At 40.1% G+C, this 22,895-nt stretch overlaps 2 protein-coding genes across 2 annotated transcripts; one reads left to right on the forward strand and one right to left on the reverse strand.

Annotated features, from left to right (window-relative positions):
• Positions 1 to 3,829: 3,829 nt before the first annotated feature.
• LOC130104018 (adenosine receptor A3) lies at positions 3,830 to 13,019 on the reverse strand. The gene is made up of 2 exons (XM_056270397.1): positions 12,687 to 13,019; positions 3,830 to 4,677 (listed from the first exon to the last, which is right to left on the reverse strand). Exons 1-2 carry the CDS (start codon positions 13,016 to 13,018, stop codon positions 3,996 to 3,998), a joined length of 1,014 nt encoding a protein of 337 aa, XP_056126372.1. The 5' UTR covers position 13,019; the 3' UTR covers positions 3,830 to 3,995.
• Positions 13,020 to 15,970: 2,951 nt separating this feature from the next.
• LOC130104016 (adenosine receptor A3-like) lies at positions 15,971 to 18,732 on the forward strand. The gene is made up of 2 exons (XM_056270395.1): positions 15,971 to 16,320; positions 17,821 to 18,732. Exons 1-2 carry the CDS (start codon positions 15,989 to 15,991, stop codon positions 18,506 to 18,508), a joined length of 1,020 nt encoding a protein of 339 aa, XP_056126370.1. The 5' UTR covers positions 15,971 to 15,988; the 3' UTR covers positions 18,509 to 18,732.
• Positions 18,733 to 22,895: the final 4,163 nt, after the last annotated feature.

The raw sequence follows: 22,895 nt of genomic DNA on the forward strand, positions 1-22,895 counted from the left end.
ATGCAATCCTATTGGTTGGGACTTCTCAACAAGCATAACCGTCTGTGCAGTTTTCCAGAGACGAGTGACTAGAGAACCATAAAGCCCTGAGTTGTTGTTGACGTATGCTGTCATCTAATTGAAAGAGATCATCGTATCAAGCACAAGGGGCGCTTTGGACTGCCCCATAGCACTATTGACTTGAGCGGTAAGTAGTAAATGTGCCACGCACAACCAGAATGATGCATAGAGCAATAATGAATCTGTTTACGTCAGATAAGTGCTCTAATAATGTCTGCAATTAAACACAAACTATTGTACTCATATAAAGGGCATGGCATTAGCTTACACTGAAGGAGAGACCCAGCCGAGACACTGGAATATCACAGAGACCTCAGTGTTCAAATAAGCAACCACACAGAACACCCTAGCAACTACTCAGAATTCCATAGCAACCGTTCACATAGCATCATGGTGTTGAGATTTAAGCAAAGAACACATAAAAACACAGCCATTCACAGCTCAGCATGGCGGTGAGAATAAAGCAAGCAAGCCCTTCGCGACCACCTAAGAACTACATAGCAACACCTTAGCAACTACACAAGATTCCCTAACAGCCATTAACAACAATAGCAACATGGTGGGAGATTTGAGCAAGCAACCACATAGCATCACCCTAACAAATATCCAGAATTCATAGCAACCATTGACAACAATAACATCATGATGGTAAGATTAACGCAAAAAAGGAACCATAAAGCATCACCCCTAGCAACTACCCAGAATTCCTAGTAACCATTCACAACAGTATGACTGGCTGCGAGATTTGAGCAAGCAAGCAACCACATAGCAATGCCCTGATATCTTCTCCATCAACCATTCACAACGCTAGCATTGTGGCGGTGATATTATCAAGCCCTTACACTCTTAACAACGCTGGGTTGTTTTAACCCAAATTTGGGTCAAATATGGACAAACCCAAATGTTGGGTTAAAAATTTTATTTACAATTTTAACCCAACTTTCACTTTCAACTGTAATTTTTTTAATGACATTTTTAACCCAACATTTGGGTTTCTCCATATTTGACCCAAATTTGGGTTGAAACAACCCAGCATTTTTTAGAGTGTAGCAACCTAGATAACATTAAAGACAAGTTCCACAAAACCGACCAGAGTTTCCTCTCTACTCAAAACCTTTATAAAGGAGTTTCCTTTTTGAGATAGGTCTCTCGACATTTTTACCTTTCGAGATAGTTCTCTCACATTTTTTTATTTCTATTTATCCTTTATTTTACCAGGTGATGTCCAGTTGAGATATTCAAATCTCTTTTACAAGGGAGCCCACATTGCGTCTGAGCTGACACGATGGGGAAACTCCCTTTCTCCAAAATGCTGATGCCTGATTGAATCACGCTATTGCACCTGCAATAGCCAATGGCGTTCAAGCACGGGAAGGCTGGCCACTATATATACACTATATATAAGTTTTTCAGAGCTTTGTCGGGTTTATTTTTAATGATCTAATGAACATTATTGTCTGATACATACGGGTGGCAACAGCACATCGAGCTGGCTGTACATCTCTCTCTCTCTCTCTCTCTCTCTCTCTCTCTCTCTCTCTCTCTCTCTCTCTCTCTCTCTCTCTCTCTCTCTCTCTCTCTCTCTCTCTCTCTCTCTCTCAGCTGTTGTCATTTGCATCAAATTAAATACGGCGTTTCGATGTGTGGTTTCATAACCCCTGGTTTTCGAGCCGCTGATGAGAATTGATTTGGATATTGCTTTTCAATGCAGTGCCAAAAGGTATATTGTACATTTTTCAACCTCAATCAGCAGAATGAACTCAAGCTATGTTAGAAAAAATAAGAACGTAGGAGATGAACATCATAAATCCACGTTGTTTGGACCTAGGCCGATATTGCGCTGTACAGGGAAAGAACAAAATGGCCTGAGACGTATCTTTCAGACATCCAGTTCTCCTCCCAGAGATACGCTCCAAACGTTCCCCTCGGGGATCAACACTGTTCACTTCCACTTGGCCCGATGCCAGTAAATCCATTATGGAGAGACTAGGGAAGCTCCTGACAGAGGCAACGTCCAATCTAATATACAACGAGTCCAAACATCTAACAACACAATGAAAATTGGATTTAAACCTGGAGGTAAACAAAGTTAAAGGATTTCTAAAAAAAGTGTTATGACATGAAAGAAATATATCTAATATAGATCCTCCACTGGAGGTACAACTCTGTAGAAAACCTAACTCAGACTATTACAGGTAACTTGCATAACGTAATCAGATTACTTTTCTGATGTAACAAGTAATGCATTACATGTAACATTATGTAATCAAATTCATTTTTTTTTATTAACTGCAAATTACAATCTATTGAATCTAATAACACATACTTTTATTTAGCCAAAAAAAGTTACTGCAGATGAAGTATTTAAAAGAACAACAGTCACAGTAATAGTATGAATAGTGATGCATTATGTCCAATTTAGTGGACAGACAATTAATCAGAATTTCCTCCCAATCTAAAATCAATACTTGGAAAGTTTAACAATGATGTGACTCCTAAGATGTTACTTGATGTCATTTTTTTTTTACCTGCAAGATCCTACCTGTCCCCTAGGATAGAAGGAAGGGATAAATATTCCACAGCAACTTGGCATTTCTGACTGACCATTGGCAATCTTGGTTTGGAGAAAAAATATTCCACATACTTAAGCACTGGATGATGCACTAGAGTCCGCTGTAGTGGTTAATGTGCAACAATGCCATCAAAACATATTAAAGAAATGGCTTTTTATTAGCTCTCCACTGTAGTGACCTGTATGCATGAAAGGGTTAATCACAAGCAAGATATCATAGATACTTAAAATGTGTTTTTATGATTTTTATTTCAGAGCTCGGATCCCATTATGAAAAAGAGCACTCTGCATGGACGTTCCTCTAAACATCATCTTTCACAGAAGAATAAAGCCATACGATTTTGGAGTGACATGGGGGTGAGTAAATGATGACAGAATTTGCATTTATGAAGTTATGAAGGAAGGATGTGGATGCTCTGACATGCTGCTGCACATATGGCAAAAATATTTGCATGCTCAGAATGACTTTCTCTTCCTCCTTCAATATGTGGACATGACATGACTTGAAACCCGTGTTTATTTATATGACCGAGGTCAATATCTAGAGAGCAGAGCTGCAGATGTTTGATGGATTTAAATGATAGCACGTGAGACGCACATCAAATAACTAAAATCAAACATTTATTTCACTATATTAATTTAACACTACCATTAGTAGAGTATACTTGTATACTTTGTCTTGAACCCAAAGCTGCAGTAGTACACAACATACACACACACACACACAACACGCGACAACATTAAAGGGGAAATAATAATATAACAATGACTAAATCTTGCTATTTAAAATATTAATAGATACAGGTATAGATTATTTTTTCTTAACCGTTTCTCTTACAAAGTGGGACTCTATAATGCTTTCCTGATGGCAGAAGTTGAGACATTGGCAATAAAACATGGCTTGAATCACTCACTATTGTCTTTGCATTCTTAAGAACCAATGACTCATAAATGAATTGAAGTGATGTGTACTCTCTTACACCCTGTCATTGCAGTTTTAACAAGACGTCTGTAAACTGTGATTTTGATTGTAATAATAGACCTGTTCTACCTCCTGAAATTCATTGCCAGAATCATCAAACAGTTTCCATCCATCTATTTTCCAAACCACGGGTCCAATGTGGGTGCAGCGTAATATCACACAGTAAATTCCTTTTTAATTGATTATTAAATTGTTTAATTAAGGCTTATACATTGTTCAAGATACATCTTCCTGGAGCTGCCAGATAGGAAAGTTTCAAATAATTTTTAAATAGCAAGCATAAACTATGCAAAAGCGGCAGCCGATTTGTATAATTGAACTTTTGTCTGTGTAATTATAGTCCTGGTCTCCCTACTTCTTGTGCATGAGAACAGACTCATGCTAACCGTTGTGATTGGTGGCTAAAACCACCTGTGGGTTTATTTTCATGGTACACCTGACGATGCTGTTTGAGTTGCTGCTGGCATTATTTTCCAAAGTCTGGCTGCTCTGATCTTCCCTCTGCTCCGTGCTTGTCAGCTTCATCAAGATGCTTTTATATGCCTTCTTAATCTTAGGGACCTTAAAAGCATACACTATGGGGTTAACTGCGGAGTTGGCGTGAGAGAAGAGGATGCCGATGTGAAAGGCGACAGCGGGCACTTTGACAATGTTGTAATACTCAAGCGTGTTCATTATGTGCAGCGGGATCCAACAAACGGCAAACAGAACCAGCACCAAAGCCAGAGAATTGGCCAGTCTCCGCTCCTTACGGTAATACGACCTGGACTCCACGGGGCGCCCGACTTCCTTTCTCAGCTGTTTGGATATCATATTGAAGAGTAACAAATACAGGGCCATCATGATGATGGTGGGTGGCAGTATGCAAGCGAAGAAGTTGAAGTTGACCATATACGTCATGGGTATAACCGTGATGAAATGACATGTAATAGTGGTGTTTTCTCTTGTTGTGGTGTCTTCGTTGTGCCATCCGAACATGGGCATGAAGCCTAGTATACAAGCAGAGAGCCAACATACAGTGACCGCGGCCCACAAATGCTGCTTTTTGACTGATCCTCTGTACCTGAAAATCAATGAGAAATCTTTATATATCTTCAGCGCGGTACTGTGCATGTATGTATGTATTTATATACAAATATATTCACACTACCTTTCAGAAGTTTGGGTTTAGTAAGATTTTACAGTAAGGTTTCATCAGTTAAAGGGTTAGTTCACCCCAAAATGAAAATTCTGTCAGTAATTACTCTCCCTCATGTTGTTCCAACCCCGTAAGACTTTCATTCATCTTCGGATTAAATCTGAGAGCTGTCTCTGTCTTGTACGTCACACGCATCACACACATGACCAGCATTAGCCAATAGTAAGCCTACGTGTGACGTACAACCAGAAGCGCTGTGCAGTTAGACTACGTGAACTAACTCGAGGCCCACAGAGAGGGAAATTAATACCGTAAAACTTCAAATAACAGCCGAGTCCCAAATAGACGCCTGTCTCTTTTACACGCCTGGTGTGGCTGCAGGTTTGGGTAAATAAAGTTTTTTAGTTTCGGGTTGTATTGAGGGTGTATTCACACCTGCCTTGTTTGGTTCGATTGAATCGAACTCTAGTTCGTTTCCCCCCTTGGTGCGGACCTTTTGGGCAGGTGTGAATACAGCAATCGAACTCGGGTGCGGACCAAACAACCGAACCGAGACCCAGCTGAAGAGGTGGTCTCGGTACGCTTCCAAACGAACTCTGGTACGGTTCGTTTACGGTGTGAACATGAACCGACCCAATTGCAAGAAAGCACTGCGCCTTTGAGTTAACAGGCTTCCGTAGTCGGAGATTTTGGCATAATGGTTTGTGTAATTGTTGTTCAAGTGCGAAAGAGAATTCCATTCCGGCGCGCTGTCTGGCCACACGATACTGTCGCGCGTCTTTCTGCGCGTCGTGTGTGTGCATCATTGGAATGGAATGAATGAATGAGTGTGTGCATCAGGACATTCACACACAGAGCGTTCTCTCTAGTCTAATCGCGCATAGATGCAAAAAAAGCTTTTGCAGTTCATATAATGTAACGATAGTTACAATAAAAGGATGACGCTGCGTTAAACTGGACAAACTTCAAGCGTTATCATTGACAGCACTTGTTAGCAGTATATACAATAAGAATCTCATTATTTGAATGTGTGAACATAGCCCCACTCTCTATGAATGAAAACTTTATACCTTATCCGTCTTCTGCGCAGTTTCTTCATATTGCGTTTGTACAGAATAACACAAAATTAGTCAAATAACAAATATTGCAGTACGAAATATCTCCATGCTGAGCCTTTTTTGCACTTCCTGATTTCCCTACTTGAGAATCATTGTCCAATGAATGGACGACCTTAGCACACGTGTGGTTTTGTTTGCCAATTTTGGTTCACTTGCAAAAAGAGCAGTGTGAAAGTCAAGTCAAGTCATCTTTATTTATATAGCGCTTTTAACAATGGATTGTTTCAAAGCAGCTTTACAGAGATAAACATATAATTTAAGGTAACAGATTGTTTTGGCGTTATAGCGGTTCTTGAATAATGTTACTTCCAGCTAAAGTTAACTTTGATTCACCTCCGTCGAAATGATCAGACTTTAAACGCGAACCTGTGATTAACGCTGACGGCGTTCACATGCTCATTCAGAATTCTATAGTTGTGTGCTTTTTAAAATATGTGCGCAGGTTTGTAATTCATACAACCCAGCCTAAACAAACTACTTTTCTTGCCTATAAATTTTGATACAGAATTTTGTTTTATTTTATCACTTCGGGGTACGCGAGCCGGAATTCCCAACGCTTTATCTGTAGAGTGGGAAAGGGATCCTCCATAGGGAGAGGATAGTGGATACTTCAGCACTGCATTGTCATCGGGTCCAGGCAAAGCTCCCTCGTCAGATCTGGACACTGCCTGGATCCGGCAGGCTGCGGGAAAACCTCGGGATAAACAAAGACACTAATATTAGCGTAGATGCCATTCTTCTTATGATGTAGCGAGTACATCAAGATTTAAGGGAAGTGTTCCCAGTTCCGGCTGACCTAATCTATGCAGCCTAACATTGAATTTATAGAAGTCTATAATGTATTATGTGTATGCTAGGTCAAAGAGATGTGTTTTTAGTCTAGCTTTGAACTGACAGAGTGTGTCTGCTTCCCGGACATTGGTAGGAAGACTGTTCCAAAGTTTTGGTGCTAAATATGAAAAGGATCTACCGCCTGCAGTCGATTTAGATATTCTAGGTATTATCAACTGGCCGAAATTTTGAGATCGCAATAGACGTGAAGGACTATAATGCGTTAAGAGCTCGCTCAAGTACTGCGGAGCTAAACCATTTAGTGCTTTGTAGGTAATCAACAATATTTTAAAATTTATACGATGTTTAATAGGGAGCCAATGCAGTGTTGACAGAACCGGGCTAATATGGTCATATTTCCTGGTTCTGGTAAGAACTCGAGCTGCGGCGTTTTGAACTAGCTGTAGTTTGTTTATTAAGCGTGCAGGGCAACCACCCAGTAGAGCATTACAATAATCTAGCCTTGAGGTCATGAACGCATGGACTAATTGTTCCGCATTTCCCAATGAGAGCATATGGCGTATTTTAGATATATTTTTAAGATGGAAAAATGCAGTTTTACAGATACTAGACACGTGGCTTTCAAAAGAAAGGTTGGTATCAAATAGCACACCCAGGTTCCTAAGCGACGACGAAGACTTGACAGAGCAGCCATCAAGTGTTAGACAGTATTCTGGGTTATTACGTGTGGAAGTTTTTTGTCCAATAATTAGAATCTCTGTCTTTTCAGAATTTAGTTGTAGGAAATTACTAGTCATCCAATTTTTTATATCAGCTATGCATTCCGTTAATTTTGTGAATTGGTAAGTTTCGTTGGGTTTTGAAGAAATATACAGCTGAGTATCATCGGCATAACAGTGAAAGCTAACTCCATGTTTCCTAATGATATCTCCTAATGGTAGCATGTACAGAGTGAACAGCAGCGGTCCTAGTACTGAGCCTTGTGGTACGCCATACTGAACTTGTGATCGATAAGACATCTCTTTATTTACTGCTACAAACTGATAACGGTCAGTTAAGTATGATTTAAACCATGCTAATGCAATTCCACTAATGCCAACATAGTTTTCTAGTCTATTTAAAAGAATGTTGTGGTCAATGGTGTCAAATGCAGCACTAAGATCGAGTAACACTAATAGAGAGATACAACCACGATCGGATGATAAGAGCAAATCATTTGTGACTCTAATGAGAGCGGTCTCAGTGCTATGGTACGGTCTAAATCCGGACTGAAAATCCTCGCAGATATCATTTCTTTCTAGAAAGGAACATAGTTGTGAAGATACTGCTTTTTCTAATATCTTTGACAGAAAAGGCAGATTCGAGATCGGCCTGTAATTGACTAATTCTGTAGGATCAAGTTGTGGTTTTTTAACAAGCGGTTTTATCATAGCCAGTTTAAAGGTTTTTGGTACGTATCCTAGAGACAAAGATGAATTAATGATATTAAGAAGAGGATATATGACCTCTGGAAACATCTCTTTCAGTAGCTTAGTCGGTATAGGATCTAACATACAAGTTGTCGATTTAGATGAATTAACGAGTTTGCAGAATTCTTCCTCTCCTATAGCAACAAATAAATCAAATTTTTCCTCAGGGAGACTACAATGCACTTCCTGATGCGATACTGTGGTAGACGGTTGCATAGTTATAATTTTGTCCCTGATATTATCAATCTTATAAGTGAAGAAGTTCATAAAGTCATCACTGCCGTGTTGCTTTGACACTTCTGAGCTTGAAGCTTTCTTTTTCGTTAGTTTAGCCACTGTTTCAAATAAATACCTAGGATTATGTTTATTTTATTATGTTTATGGATTATCTTCTAATAGGTTTGAAAAATAAGCAGATCTAGCAGCTTTTAAAGCCTCTCTGTAAGCAATCGAGCTCTCTTTCCACGAAATCCGAAATACCTCTAGTTTAGTTTTCTTCCAGTTTCGTTCCATTTTTCTGGCTGCTCTCTTAAGGGCCTGAGTGTGCTCGCTGTACCACGGCATTGGACTATTTTCTTTAATCTTCTTTAAGCGCAACAGAGCAACTGCGTCTAAAGTGCTGGAAAAGAGAGAGTTAAACGTTTCTGTTGCAATATCAAGTTCTTCTAAGCTATCCGGGATGCTGAGATGATGAAACTGATTAGGAAGATTATTGATAAAGCAATCTTTAGTGGCAGAAGTTATAGGTCTAACGTATTTATAACACGGAGTCGGCTTTGCAGCCTTGGCTAAATGTAATTTACATGAGACTAGATAATGATCTGAGATGTCATCGCTCTGCTGCAGAATTTCAACAGCATCAACATCCATTCCATGTGATAATATTAGATCTAGAGTATGATTACGACAATGAGTAGGTCCTGACACGTGTTGTCTAACTCCAGTTGAGTTTACAATGTCTTTAAATGCCAATCTCAAAGCATCTTTTTCATTATCTACATGTATATTAAAATCACCAACAATTAGTACTTTATCTGCAGCCAATACTAAATCTGATAGAAAGTCCGCAAATTCTTTGATAAAATCTTTATGGTGCCCTGGTGGCCTGTACACAGTAGCCAGCATAATTCTCAAATGTGATTTATCGTTTACACTATATATTTTTACATTAAGCACCAATACTTCAAAAGAAGTATATTTAAAGCTACATTTCTTAGTGGTTTTGAAAATATTACTATAAATTACAGCAACACCTCCCCCTTTGCCTTTCAGACGAGGTTCATTTTTATAACTGTAATCTTGTGGGGTTGACTCATTTAAAATAATGTAATCGTTTGGTTTTAGCCAGGTTTCTGTCAAACACAGCATATCAAGATTATAATCTGAAATCATATCATTAACTATGAGAGATTTTGAAGTAAGGGATCGAATATTCAGCAAGCCAAGCTTTATCATTTGCTCATCTGTATTATATCTGTTTTTTATTTGTTGAACATCAATTAAATTTTTAACCTGACGTTTTTTGGATTTCCAAATTGGGGGAACAGACACAGTCTCTATATGATGATATCTAGGTGAAAGAGGCTCTATGTGATGGGATTTATCTGACCTTGGTGACATGAGGCCGCTAGCAGACGGTCGGTTTAGCCAGTCTGTCTGCTTCCTGACCTGAGCCCCAGATTGTCATGTTTTATCTCTAAGACTATGAGCCAAATTACTAGAGAGAAGAGCAGCACCAGCCCAGGAGGGATGGATACCATCTCTTTTCAACAGATCAGGCTTGCCCCAAAAACTTTTCCAATTGTCTATGAATTTTATATTATTCAGGTAGTTGAAAGCGAACCGTACCAAAAAAAAAAAATTATTGGTCCGGACCAAAGCAAGTGAACTATCGGACTTTCCTGGTGTGAATACACCCTTAATCTTCTAAAACCTGTCAGATCGTCCGCTTTTTGGAGGCCCCAAAGCATATTTTTGTCCTGCAAAGCCTTTTTTGATCGGTGAGTGATGTAGAATAGAATGACTGCTGCTTGCAGGGCGCATAACGAGTAGGGAGAGAGAGAGCCCCAGCCGCGCGCGCGCACTCTCACGTCTTCAAACAACACAAGCGCTGTCTTGCTCTCGCTCCCTCGCGCATATTTATCAAAATCAATTGACACGATAGTAAAAGGTTGGAGAACCGCAGTTTTACATGGAGCATTTGGAGATGTTTAGAGATTAGAGATTCTAGGCCTATAGACTCAGTGAACAACATCTCAACACTAAATTATAAAGGCCTGTCTCATATAGACACTTGTCTCAAATACAAGCCGGTGCAGTTCGACGATTTGGGAAAATAAAAGCCCGGGCTTTTTTAAGTTTTACGGTAGTTGAATAAAGTCGTTATTTTTGTTTGTTTTTTGCGCACAAAAAGTATTTTCGTCGCAAGATAAACTTAAGATTGAGCCACTGTATTCACTCGGACTATTTTAACGATGTCTTTCATAACTTTTGGGCCGGCCAGTTTCGATCCCTTAAGAAGCCTATGGAGGAGTGATCCAGCTCTCAGATTTAACCACAAATTTGTGTTCCGAAAATGAACGAAAGTCTTACGGGGTTGGAACAACATGAGGGAGAGTAATTACTGACAGAATTTTCATTTTGGGGTGAACTATCACTTTAATGTTAGTTAACAACTTTAGTTAACATGAACTAAGAATGAACAATACTTTTAAAGCATTTATTAATCTTAGTTAATGTTAATTTCAACATTTAATAATACATTGTTTGTATAAGTTGTATTTTTTAACATAAGTTAATGCACTGTGAACATGAAAAAACAATGATTGACTGTATTTTTATTAACTAACATTAACAAAGATTAATAAACACTGTAACAATTGTATTCATTAACTAATGTTATTAAATGAGACCTTATTGTAATGTTACCGATTTTTCTTTTTAAAAGTCTCTTCTGCTCACCAAGGCTGCATTTATTTGATCAAAAATACAGTAAAAACAGTTATATAACAAAGTATTATTACAATTTAATGTAACTGTTTTCTATTTGAATGTAATAATTAAAAAACTAATTTATTCCTCTGATGGCAAGGTTGTATTTTCAGCATCATTACTCCTTCAGAAATCACTCTAATATGCTGAAGATTTGATGCTCAAGAAACATTTCTGATTATTATCAATGTTGAAAATTGCTTAATTTAATTAATTTTATATATATTTTTGCACTGTTGTTGACTAAGATTATATTTCTGTCAGGATCACTATTGTCAAATACGATTGACAGTTTGGATTGGTGGTATGGTTCTATTCTGGGCAAGAACTCCCTGTGCATCCATGCAGCCTAGCATGGATAAGAGCAGCAATAACCCCCCTTAGGGTAAACAGAACAGAACCAACATGTTTGTATGCAGATATATTTAATTCAAGATTTGTAAGTACAACATAATTCGAGAATTTATTCTGATTCAAGGGGAATCAGAATTGCAAATGTTGACTGGGCGAGAGGAGGAGCTGGGGATGGAGGAGGGTAATTGGCTCCTGAGAAACACGATAGCTGCTGATAATACTGATGAGCTTATATATGTAGGCTACACTGTGATATACGTCCTATGTGGATCAGTTGAGAGTCAGCTAATGCGAGCTTGACTAACGTGACCTGCCAGAACTGACACTATACGCTTGATATTTGGCAAATAATTACATCATGAAAAGTGCAGTATTTCAATACTTAAAAATCATATTATAAAAGTAAATCAGAATTATGATTTCATGTTTTACTTCATTTGTTCAGTGAACCCTATTTAAGGGATAGTTCACCCAAAAATGAAAATTAGTCTATTTGGAAAATGTTCTATTTGTAAATAAAAGCCTAAATTCAATCTGTTCATCATATCAAGTGACCGAGTCTCTTCAGAAATTTTGGACTAAACCGCTCAATTAATATGGATTAGTTTTATAATCTCTTTATAAGCTTTTTGAAGTGTCAGTGCCAGTTGCATAGCTGTCAGTGGAGGGACAGAAATCTCTCAGATTTCATCAAAAAGATCTTCATTTGTGATCTGAAGATGAACGAAAGTCTTACGGGTTTGGAACGACATGAGGGTATATAATTGATGACAGAATTGTAATTTTTGGGTGAACTAACCCTTTTATGTCACATTCTGGAACTATTCGGGAGCAAAATGTCTAAAACACAACCACAAGTGCTCCAATTTTCCTTGTTGAGGAAAATCTTGGCCAGCTCTGTGTTTGCTACAGTAGTTTTCTGTGTAGGTCAATGGCAACATGATGATGTCAGGCAAAACAGAACGTTGTTTTTTAGAGGCAGAGTGAGCTATTTTGATTGCAGATTAAAGAATAAATAAATTTTTAACATTTATGATACACACATGCAAAGGCGGTCCATTTCACACCTAAAGAAGTTCTTGTTATTCAGTGTGATAAAAACAAGTATGCATCATTTCTGAGAAATGCTTAGGTTTGATTTCCTCCTTATCAGTAAGCTTGATCAATTTGGCTCTCAATATGAAGCAACATGACAATTAAATGTTCAAACCTGAGAGGCTTATAAACACGCAGGTATCGGTCCACAGCGATGGCCAACAAGGAGTGAACGGAGGCCTGGGTCAACACAATGACCACACAGCTGATGAAGAGGCAGCAGTGGAAACTAGTCTTCAGCCGTCCATCAACTATCACTGCGAAAGGCACAGCAACCATCCCCACCAGAAAATCAGCCAGCGCCAGCGACACAATGAAGCAGAACGTGGTCTGACTCAGGGCTCGACACGACCACACGGCCCAGATCACCAGCACGTTCCCCAGACAGCATCCCACAGCGATGAGCACCTCCAGAGAGGTATAGATCACCTTCTCACCATCAGCCATGGTGGAGACTAAAGGCACAAGAACTCTACAGGAACTTGCATGAAATGGTCGTGGTTAAAATAGGAAGTTGTCTTCACTCTCTCACACACAACCAAATATGCACACACACACACTTAAGATTTTTTGCTTGATCAGTACTTTTGAGTGGCTTGTATGCTGCAATGCTATAAGTGTGTTGTTTATTTTTTTGAAGGAAATTAATACTTTTATTCAGCAAGGATGCATTAAATTGCTCAAAAGTGACGGTAAAGACATTTATGATGTTACAAAAGATTTCTATTTCAAATAAATGCTGTTCTTTTGAACTTCCTATTCATTAAAGAATCCTGAATAAAAATGTATCGCAGTTTCCACAAAAACATGAAGCAGTTTTCAACATTGATAATAATCATAAATGTTTCTTGAGCAGCAAATCATCATATTAGAGTGATTTCTGAAGGATCACTGAAGACTGGAGTAATGATGCTGAAAATTCAGCTTTGATCACAGGAATAAATTACATTTTGAGGTAGCCTATAAAACAATAGAAAACAGGTATTTTTTAGGTTGTCAGAAATATTTCACAATATTACTGTTTTTTACTCTATTTTTGAATGCATCAAAATAATGTATGAATGTAGCCTGAGCATGGACTTCTTTCAAAAACATAAAAAATATATATTTTGAACTGGCATTTTGAACGGTACTCCGTACGTATATATAAAATATCAGTTTCTGGATGTATGTTGTATCTATAAATTTGATGTGCTCTAATTTCTCTGTTGGGCACCGCTGTGGTCGTGCGGCATCAAATTGTGGCTAATCTCGTGTCTAGTAAAGCAGGAAGTTGTTGGCTTGTTTCCTGCGAGACGCGAGTCGCGGTAATCAAAACGGACCCTATTTAATTTTTTCTTAAGTGCACGTTCTTGGTCTTATTGTGCATGATTCATCAGTTCACTTTATTTTGAAGAAAAACTTGTTTAATCAAGTCTGTTATCAAAATGTAGTTTATTTTCTCCTCCTCTGAAACCATTTTCCTTTTCGACTGGATCCTAGACCATGCAGACTGTAATGATTTGAAAAAGAAAGAAAAAAGGGTTGGCATTGGGATATCATAATAAGGTTTCCTTTGTTTAGTTTTGTTTTAATGTTTTTATGACTATGCAAATGAAATGTGACTTTTGCAATTTTCCGGGAAACAAAAATAGGATTAAGCAAGTTTCATTCGATCTCAGACTTCTTGGTTTCTATGAAACAGTTCCCACTTATAATGCACACTGCAATCCACCCACAAAACTGACCTCAAACCTTTTCATCCAGAGCAGCATGAGCAGGGCTGTAACCACTATAATAATTATAAATGACCAAATGGAATTTCATACACTTGCAATACCTGAAATACATTCTGGTTTTGTGAACAAAATTGTATGAAAACACTTTAACTAAGCCATCAGTAAACCATATAAAGTTTATTATTACACAATTGAGTGATTCTGAGAACATGTTACTGAGTTCAAAAAATCAAACTGCCTATAAACATCCATATACAAAATTCCCAAAAGTACATTTTTGTAGAGAATCCTTTACTCTCGGTGCTCCTCGTTAAACTTTTTTGGATAAGAATCTATGAAGTTATGCACCCTCTCTCTCCTTATTTCTTCTTTTTTCTTTCTGTTCTCTTATGTAACACTGATTGTATTCTGAAGTATATTATGTTTTGATGTAATAATATTGGTTAAAATTATGTTATTTGCTGTTAACAAAGCATTAAAAAAATTGACTCTCGCTTACAAGCTTCTGACACCCTCTACTGGAATCTTAGGATATTCCATGTGTGCAAAAGCTTCCAGCTCATTGATAGTCTTTGGTTTCTGTGCTGCCACTGCTTTCTTCAAACCTTACCAAAGATTTTCAAAGACATTTTAATCTGGAGACTGAGCAGGCCAGGACTGATCCCTGAACAAAGCTTTGGTAGATTTGGATGTCTACTTGGGATCATTGTCCTGACCGTGAAGAAAGTGTTTTTCTGATCATAAGTCAAGCCTTTTTTGTGCCAGATAAACTTCTGATCCATGGGTCCAAAAAAGTTCCCTGGAAGGTTTTCTCTGGTACCATACATTTCAAACTTATAAACAATGTCTCTTGGAACTTTTAGTGTCCTGTAGATGTTCTTGTCGCCATAGCCTTCTTCTCTGGGCTTTTGTAAGAGTTTTTTTTTTTTTGTGACTTTTTTGATATTTGCTACTCAACTTCGGCACATGCATGGGATAAATTTATGCATGGATTACAACTGAATCTAATTAATTGTCATTATAGAGTCCCCAAAGGTTAATAGTAACCCCAAGTAATAGTATAGCATAAAGAAGATATTTTGATAGATACCCATTTAATGAAAATGGGTTCAAAATAACATGAGGCTCCATTAACTTTCATTGTACAAAAAACCCCACTGAGACTCATATTTAAAAATCTGTTGTATTTCACAGAAGAAGAAAGTCAAAGGTTTGGAGCCACATGAGGTTAGTAAATGAAGTTTAATTTTTTGGGTGAAATATCACCAGTCTGACCCTATAGCGCCACCAGCTGTTAGTTATAGAGAATCTGAAGTTGTTTGATTGACGTGTGTGTGCAGTACATTATGATTGTAAAGCTTCGTTATGAATATGAAGGTACAAATCTTTCTGTAACAGTGTATAAAACTAGTTTTAAATTCTTGAAATGATGAAAATCAATGATGAAAAAATCAACAACCTTTTTTTCATGATTAAGACAAGACTAAACTGACTTTATCAACATGCAATGCAATCTTGTTAACGGAAAAAGAAAATAGGTTGAACATCTAAAACCATAAAATGAGTATTTTTCCGGAAGAGATCTGTAGGTGTGAAAGTTTTTTGAAGAGAGTAAATACAGCCTCTTTATTTCCTCTTTACTTAAATAAGCAGTTCTTTGTAACACTCTCACTGTCCTGTTTCCAGTTCTGTAACCACAATGGTATTAGGTGGAGGGATAATTTACATCTCTCTTGAAGTGCTCATCGCTGTGGGATGCTGTCTGGGCAATGTGCTGGTGATCTGGGCCGTGTGGAGGAGCGGAGCCCTGAACCAAACCCCTTTCTGCTTGATCGTGTCTCTGGCGATGGCAGATTTCCTGGTCGGGGCCATGGCCATTCCTCTGGCTGTGATTGTGGACGTCCACGTAAAGATCCCTTTCCATGCCTGTCTGTTCTTCAGCTGTGTCCTGATCGTCCCGCTACAAGCATCAGTGCTCACCCTTCTGGCCATTGCTGTGGATCGTTGCCTGCGGGTTTGTATCCCATTCGGGTGAGTCAGCCTACAGATGATTTTGAATGGCTTTAATGAACGTCAAGCTTGTTGAAAACACAAACAGCTTTTGTTTTATCTTTAAATTAATGTAATGCAATTTAGGTGTGCTTAGTTGTCATGCTTAGTTGTAGCCAACCAGCAGTAAGAGGGCATCTTATGATAGGTGAGGAGAGAGAGTGAGCAAGAGGGAGATTTAAAGAAAGACTGTAGAAAGAGAGATGACTGAGAGACATTACAAAAGAGAAAATCTCAGAGGAATATCAATGGATAAAGAAGGGTTATGATTAAAGAGCTTTAGGACCTGCGTCAATACAGGCTTTCGCACCGGGTAGTTCTAGGAACTCGCCAACAGGGTGGTTCCCCGCGGTTGCATTCGCACCGTTAGTAGGAACTCTGAAGTGACGTAATCCGCGCTTGTTGCTATGACTTTTATTTTGCCTGATCACACAGCGCTCCCATTCTCCGTCTTCATTAGTTTACGATCTGTTTAACAATCCTGTCTAATACTTTATTAGATAGAACTGTTATACAAATAAAGTAAACTGTATATGAAAAAGTATCAGTGTTTGCCTTGTGGTTGATGTCCAATCTCGCTAGCTGAGCAGAAATACATAATAATGTTTCACTTGGTCCCCTCAAAGTTGCATTGGATTTTCTCCTTAGCAGGTTGAGAGGTTAATGTATCACTGTTTCCATGTTCATAGAGTTTGTGGAGTAAATATATAGGCTATAATCTGTGTGTGTACACAGCTTTTTTTTATTAAATGGCGGGTGCTGGTGTTTCGCGTGCGTTTGGCCAATCAGCGAACACTAACGTCACTGGTAGTTCCTATAGTGCTGGTTTAGACCTGACTCTGGAGTAGGAGCTGATTTAGTTCCTCTAAAAGGAGTTCCTAGAACTAAAATCATTCATAGTTCCTGCGGTGCGAACATGCCAAAAAAGGTACTTCCGCCAAAAGGTTCCTCCGATGCGAAAGCCCCTAAAATTAGAAAAGCTTTCCAGCGCTGGAGAGACCTAAGCAGGCAGGCCTGAAAACAAACGCAGAGGTTGCGTTGTTCCTGCTTCATACGTTGAGTAACATTGGTTTTGCTATTTCACAGAACCAAGATATGCTGTTGTTATAATGTTAGCTGTAGTAACAAGACAGTTTTAAGTGTCATTGTTTGTCTGGAGCTGCTGGCGACTAACAACCAACTCTTGCTTGTATTTACTCTTGTGTACTGTATGTTCATTTTTTGTTCTTCCTTGTTGTTCATTCATCATCTTCTCTTTATTTTTGGAGAAGCATTATTTTGCTTGGCTTCAGCTATGATAAAGAGACATCCACTCTTGCATTGCGTGTTTATGCATATTGTGGGCGGAGCAATGAAGGGAGGGGCATGTTTGATTGGGTCATGTTTGATTGGGTTGATTTCAAATATCAACAGTGTTTCTCAGAAATCACTGACTGCACCTTTCAAAGATCTTTAATTTTAAGAAATATTTCTCTCTGGCAGGTACAATTCTACAGTCACTAAGAAGCGCACCTGGATCCTCGCCGCTGTGTGCTGGATACTGGCGTCCGTACAGGGCTTCTTACCGATGTTGGGATGGTACAACCATGACACACTGGCACATTACAATTCCACCTCCATAGACTGTCAATTCACTGCTGTCATTCCTGATTCATACCTGGTCCACTTCATCTATGAGTGTTGTTTTCTTCCTCCGCTGGCAATCATGATTACTTTGTATGGCTATATCTTTCTTAAAATGAGACAGTCGAGGGGGAGAGCAGGTGTGGCGGCTGAAACTGGTGAATATAACCAAAAGGAACACAAACTGGCCAGATCTCTGGTTTTGGTTTTGGCTCTTTTTGTTGTTTGCTGGCTGCCGTTACACGTGATACAAGCCATCACGTACTATAACCAGAATATACATGTACCGTCCATTGCTTTATACTTTGGCATTCTCCTTTCTCATGGCAACTCGATGGTTAACCCTGTAGTGTATGCCTTCAAAGTCCCTAAGATTAAGAAGGAGTACAGGAAGATTTGGAGGAGGGTGATTGGTCAAGAGCAGCAGGCAGATATAAACGCTCCTGCTAATAATACCTCAGACAGCCATGATGGACGAGTTCATGGGAAAATCAGTCCAGAGATGGGAGTCAATAGCATTCATTTAACTTTATTCCATGTACCATGAAACGTACCAAAAGAAGGGGGGATTTATATGATTTTCTTAGAGTGTAATTGCAATATTGCTTTTTCAAACCTTTCAAGCTTTTCTGACCTAAACTAAACTTGACAGATTGCAGTTACCCTGTTGTGCCAGTAGGGCTCCTCCAAACACCACTGTCAAAGTCTGAAAGTAACTGTATTTTTGGATAAGAATCTATGAAGTTATGTACCCTCTTTCTCCTTATTTCTTCTTTTTTCTTTCTGTTCTCTTAACACTGATTGTATTCTGAAGTATATTATGTTTTGATGTAATAATATTAGTTAAAATTATGTTATTTGCTGTTAACAAAGCATTAAAAAAATTTACTCTCGCTTACAAGCTTCTGACACCCTCTACTGGAATCTTAGGATATTCCATGTGTGCAAAAGCTTCCAGCTCATTGATATTCTTTGGTTTCTGTGCTGCCACTGCTTTCTTCAAACCTTACCAAAGATTTTCAAGGACATTTTAATCTGGAGACTGAGCAGGCCAGGACTGATCCCTGAACAAAGCTTTGGTAGATTTGGATGTCTACTTGGGATCATTGTCCTGACCGTGAAGAAAGTGTTTTTCTGGTCATAAGTCAAGCCTTTTTTGACATCTGATCCATGGGTCCAAAAAAGTTCCCTGGAAGGTTTTCTCTGGTACCATAAATTTAAAACTTATAAACAATGCAGCCAGATTTGTCTCTAGGAACTTTTAGTGTGATGTAGATGTTCTTGTAGCCATAGCCTTCTTCTCTGGGCTTTTGTAAGAGCTTTTTTGACTTGGCCATATTTGCTACTCAACTTCGGCACATGCATGGGATAAATGTATGCATGGATTACAACTGAATCTAATTAATTGTCATTATAGTGTAACAAGAACAAGAACTGGATGCAAGATGCAAGTAAAAGTGCTTTATTAAGCAGATGAAGACAGTTGTAGGTCAGGCGGTCACAAACACAGATGATCGATGGCGCAGGGACTTCGACAGGCAACCCGGTGATAGTGAACGGTGATCACAGTGAAGCAGTGCAGGAATCCAGAACGACGACGAAGAACAAAGAAACATTTCCACAACAAGACAGGTCCCTGTCCCGGACAGATACGGATCGGAGAGGAATGTTCTTGGTTGAAAGCCACACTTATTGACCAACGACGTATACGGGAGGCTTCGACCGGTGGCGATCGGCCTTAGCCTTCGTGCGCGCCCCCACTTAGAGAAGAGTCTCACAGGCTCTGCTCCAAGTGTGGCGGCACCTCTGGACGAAAGCGTGAGCGGAGGGGACCGTGACTTCGGATTCCGTACAGGGAAAAATTGGTGGCTGCTAACCTAAGCTACATTCAAACGGAGAGAGGCCCGTGGAAGACACTGGTAACGAGTTGTGGGCGTACTCCACCATTGAGAGTTGTTGACTCCAGGAGGAAGGATTCTTGGAAACCAAACATCGCAACACTCTCTCCAAATCTTGGTTGGCTCTCTCGGTTTGGCCATTGCTTTGGGGATGAAACCCCGAAGACAGACTGACACTCGCCCCCAGTCGTTTACAAAACTCTTGCCAAAATTTGGACACAAATTGGGGTCCCCTGTCAGAAACCACGTCCATGTAAGCGAAAAACGTGATCTAAAACAGCTACCGCTGTCTCCTTGGCGGAGGGTAATTTGGGCAAGGACGCATTTATATAGCGCTTTCAAAGACCCAATGGCCACCAAAGCGCTTTACATATTGCCTCACATTCACCCATTCACTCACTCATTCATACACCGACGGCGTTGTCAGCCATGCAAGGTGCCAGGGAGGGCGGTAATAAAATCTAGCGCAATGTGGGACTAGGGTCTCGAAGGGACAGACAGCGGTTGGAGTAACCCATCTGGGGGTCGATTGGAAGTCTTACCAGTGGCACAAACCGAGCAAGCCAAGACAAAACTGCGAATGTCACGAGCCATTAATGGCCACCAGAATCGTTGCTTTACCAAAAAACTGGTGCGGTTAACCCCTGGATGACACACCACGTTGGAACAATCCCCCCACTGAATGACGACAGACCGATACCCCGCTGGCACAAACAAACGATTCGGTGGACAATAGGCTTTATGCACAGCTTCACTACTTCCTGAACTTCAGCCAGCCCTTTGTTTCCTGTCTATCATTATTGGACAAACTGATTAATCCAGGTGTGCCTGATTATTGTGACTGAGGCCAGGCACACCTGGATTAATCAGTTTGTCCAATAATGACAGACAGGAAACAAAGGGCTGGCTGAAGTTCAGGAAGTAGTGAAGCTGTGGCATAAAGCCAATTGGGTGGAGGCGTTACCCCTTCTGAGGCCGTCATGACCTTCGATTCGATCTCCCATCTGAGTGTGGAGATAATTAGAGTCTCGGGTAAAATGCACTCGGGAGTGGACGGGCGTTCGGATTGGTAAAAAATTTGAGATAAAGAGTCGGGTTTGATGTTTTTGGAACCCGGGCGGTACGAGAGAGAAAAGTCAAAACGTCTGAAAAAAAGTGCCCACCGAGCCTGCCTAGAGTTGAGTCTTTTGGCGCTTCTGATATATTCTAGATTCTTGTGATCGGTTCATACGATAAAAGGTACCTCTGACCCTTCTAACCAGTGACGCCATTCTTCCAGCGCTAACTTGACTGCCAACAACTTTCTGTTACCAATGTCATAGTTACACTCGGCAGGTGATAAACGATGGGACAATAACGCTCAAGGATGCATCAATAATCATTCACAATCAAATCATAAAACAAAAATCATCATTCAAATAGCTTGGAGTGCATGTGGACAGTGACCTTTCCTGGACCTATCATGTAGACTATATCTGCAGCAAAGTACAGCAGAGAATCTACTTTTTAAGGAGACTTAGGTCAGTCAGAGCGAGTAGCGAAATCCTGTCTCTTTTCTTTGTGTCAACAATTCAAAGCATTCTGCAGTATGGAGGCGCAGTGTGGTTCGGGGGCCTCTCAGCTCATTTGAAGGCCAGGATTCTTCGGCTCCTGGGAATTTGTTCCAAATTGGTGGGACACTCAGTTGAGAAGGCGTTCACTGAAAGCCATGTACTGCATACTGTTAGGCTGGCTGACAAAATCTCCCAAGATTCAAGTATCAACTCCTGCCCTCTGGGAGACGCTATAGGGTCCCAGAGTGCAGAAAAAACAAATATAAACACTCATTTGTTCCTCTGTCAATATCCCTGCTGAATCAACACATGAGAGTAAAGAAGGGATAGTTTCCCCACCACTTGCACTTTAATATATATATTTATGGCTATTGAAGAACATTCTTGCAGGGTGGAGTACCCATGATATTATTTAATTATCTATTTATATTTTTTATTGATGACTCTATGTTTTTAGCTTGTGTGTGTTGTAATTGTTGGAGCTTGTATTGCAAGACAAATTTCCGTGTACACGGACAATAAAGTGCTATCTATCTATCTATCTATCTATCTATCTATCTATCTATCTATCTATCTATCCTGTTGTCTGTGGAAGAACGTTGGGAAAGTACTGCTCCTACCGCCACCTCTGACGTGTCGACCTCCACCACGAACTGACGTTATGGATCAGGGGCAACAAGGACTGAAGCCGAAACAAAGCAGCTTTTCAGTTTGTGAATACAGCCTCGGCTGTATCAGACCACCTGAACGTCATTCTGGGGGACGTCAAGGCAGTCAGAGGTGTGGCTAGTTGGCTGAAGTCACGTATAAAACGCTGATAGAAATTGGCAAACCCCAGAAACCTCTGTAGGGCCTTACGGGAATCTGGACTTGGCCAATCTATCACAGCCTTAACCTTGTCAGGATCCATATGCAGTCCCTCAGACGAGGCGATGTATCCTAGGAAAGGAACAGACTGTGCATGAAAAGCGCATTTCTCCGTCTTGACAAAAAGCCCATTCTCTAGCAACCTCTGAAGCAGTATAAACAAAGTCCTTGGGATCTCCGCCTTTCTCTCTCCTCTCGGGAAAGCCGAGCTCTGCCCACCTGCATGGGCTCGTGATCGAAGACGGGGCTGACCGTGTCCCCACTGCTGACGCGGGGGTCCTCTGCGCCACCATAATGACAACTCTGATGAAAACGGCTCATCTTGCTCAACCGAGCATCAACCCTCAGCGCCAGCTCCACCAGTCCATTCAACCTGGGAGGAAGATCCAGCATGTAAATCTCCTTCTGGACACTGTTAGCCAGCCCATCCAGGAATCTGTCCCACTGCGCCTCCTCGTTCCATTGGCACTCTGCGGCCAGGGTGCGGAACTGGAATATTCCGAATCGCTGGAAATGCGCTGGAAATGCGGCTCTGGTGGGGTGGGCTGAACGGGCGGTGTGGGTGGCGCAGCGCGACCCCTCAGATGTTGGAGCTGTTGGGTGAGCTCGGACACCT

This window comes from Rhinichthys klamathensis, unplaced genomic scaffold, assembly GCF_029890125.1.
Source record: "Rhinichthys klamathensis goyatoka isolate OS25496 unplaced genomic scaffold, OSU_Roscu_1.1 h1tg000303l_1, whole genome shotgun sequence".
In the NCBI taxonomy this organism is placed as follows: Eukaryota; Metazoa; Chordata; class Actinopteri; order Cypriniformes; family Leuciscidae; genus Rhinichthys; species Rhinichthys klamathensis.

Excerpts from the sequence above, each read along its gene's own strand:
- LOC130104018 (XM_056270397.1), bottom strand. The coding sequence starts at position 13,018 with ATGGCTGATGGTGAGAAGGTGATCTATACCTCTCTGGAGGTGCTCATC. Across the intron at positions 4,678-12,686 it reads CGTGTTTATAAGCCTCTCAG|GTACAGAGGATCAGTCAAAA; the intron begins GTTTGAACATTT and ends ATTGATTTTCAG.
- LOC130104016 (XM_056270395.1), top strand. The coding sequence starts at position 15,989 with ATGGTATTAGGTGGAGGGATAATTTACATCTCTCTTGAAGTGCTCATC. Across the intron at positions 16,321-17,820 it reads CGGGTTTGTATCCCATTCGG|GTACAATTCTACAGTCACTA; the intron begins GTGAGTCAGCCT and ends TCTCTCTGGCAG.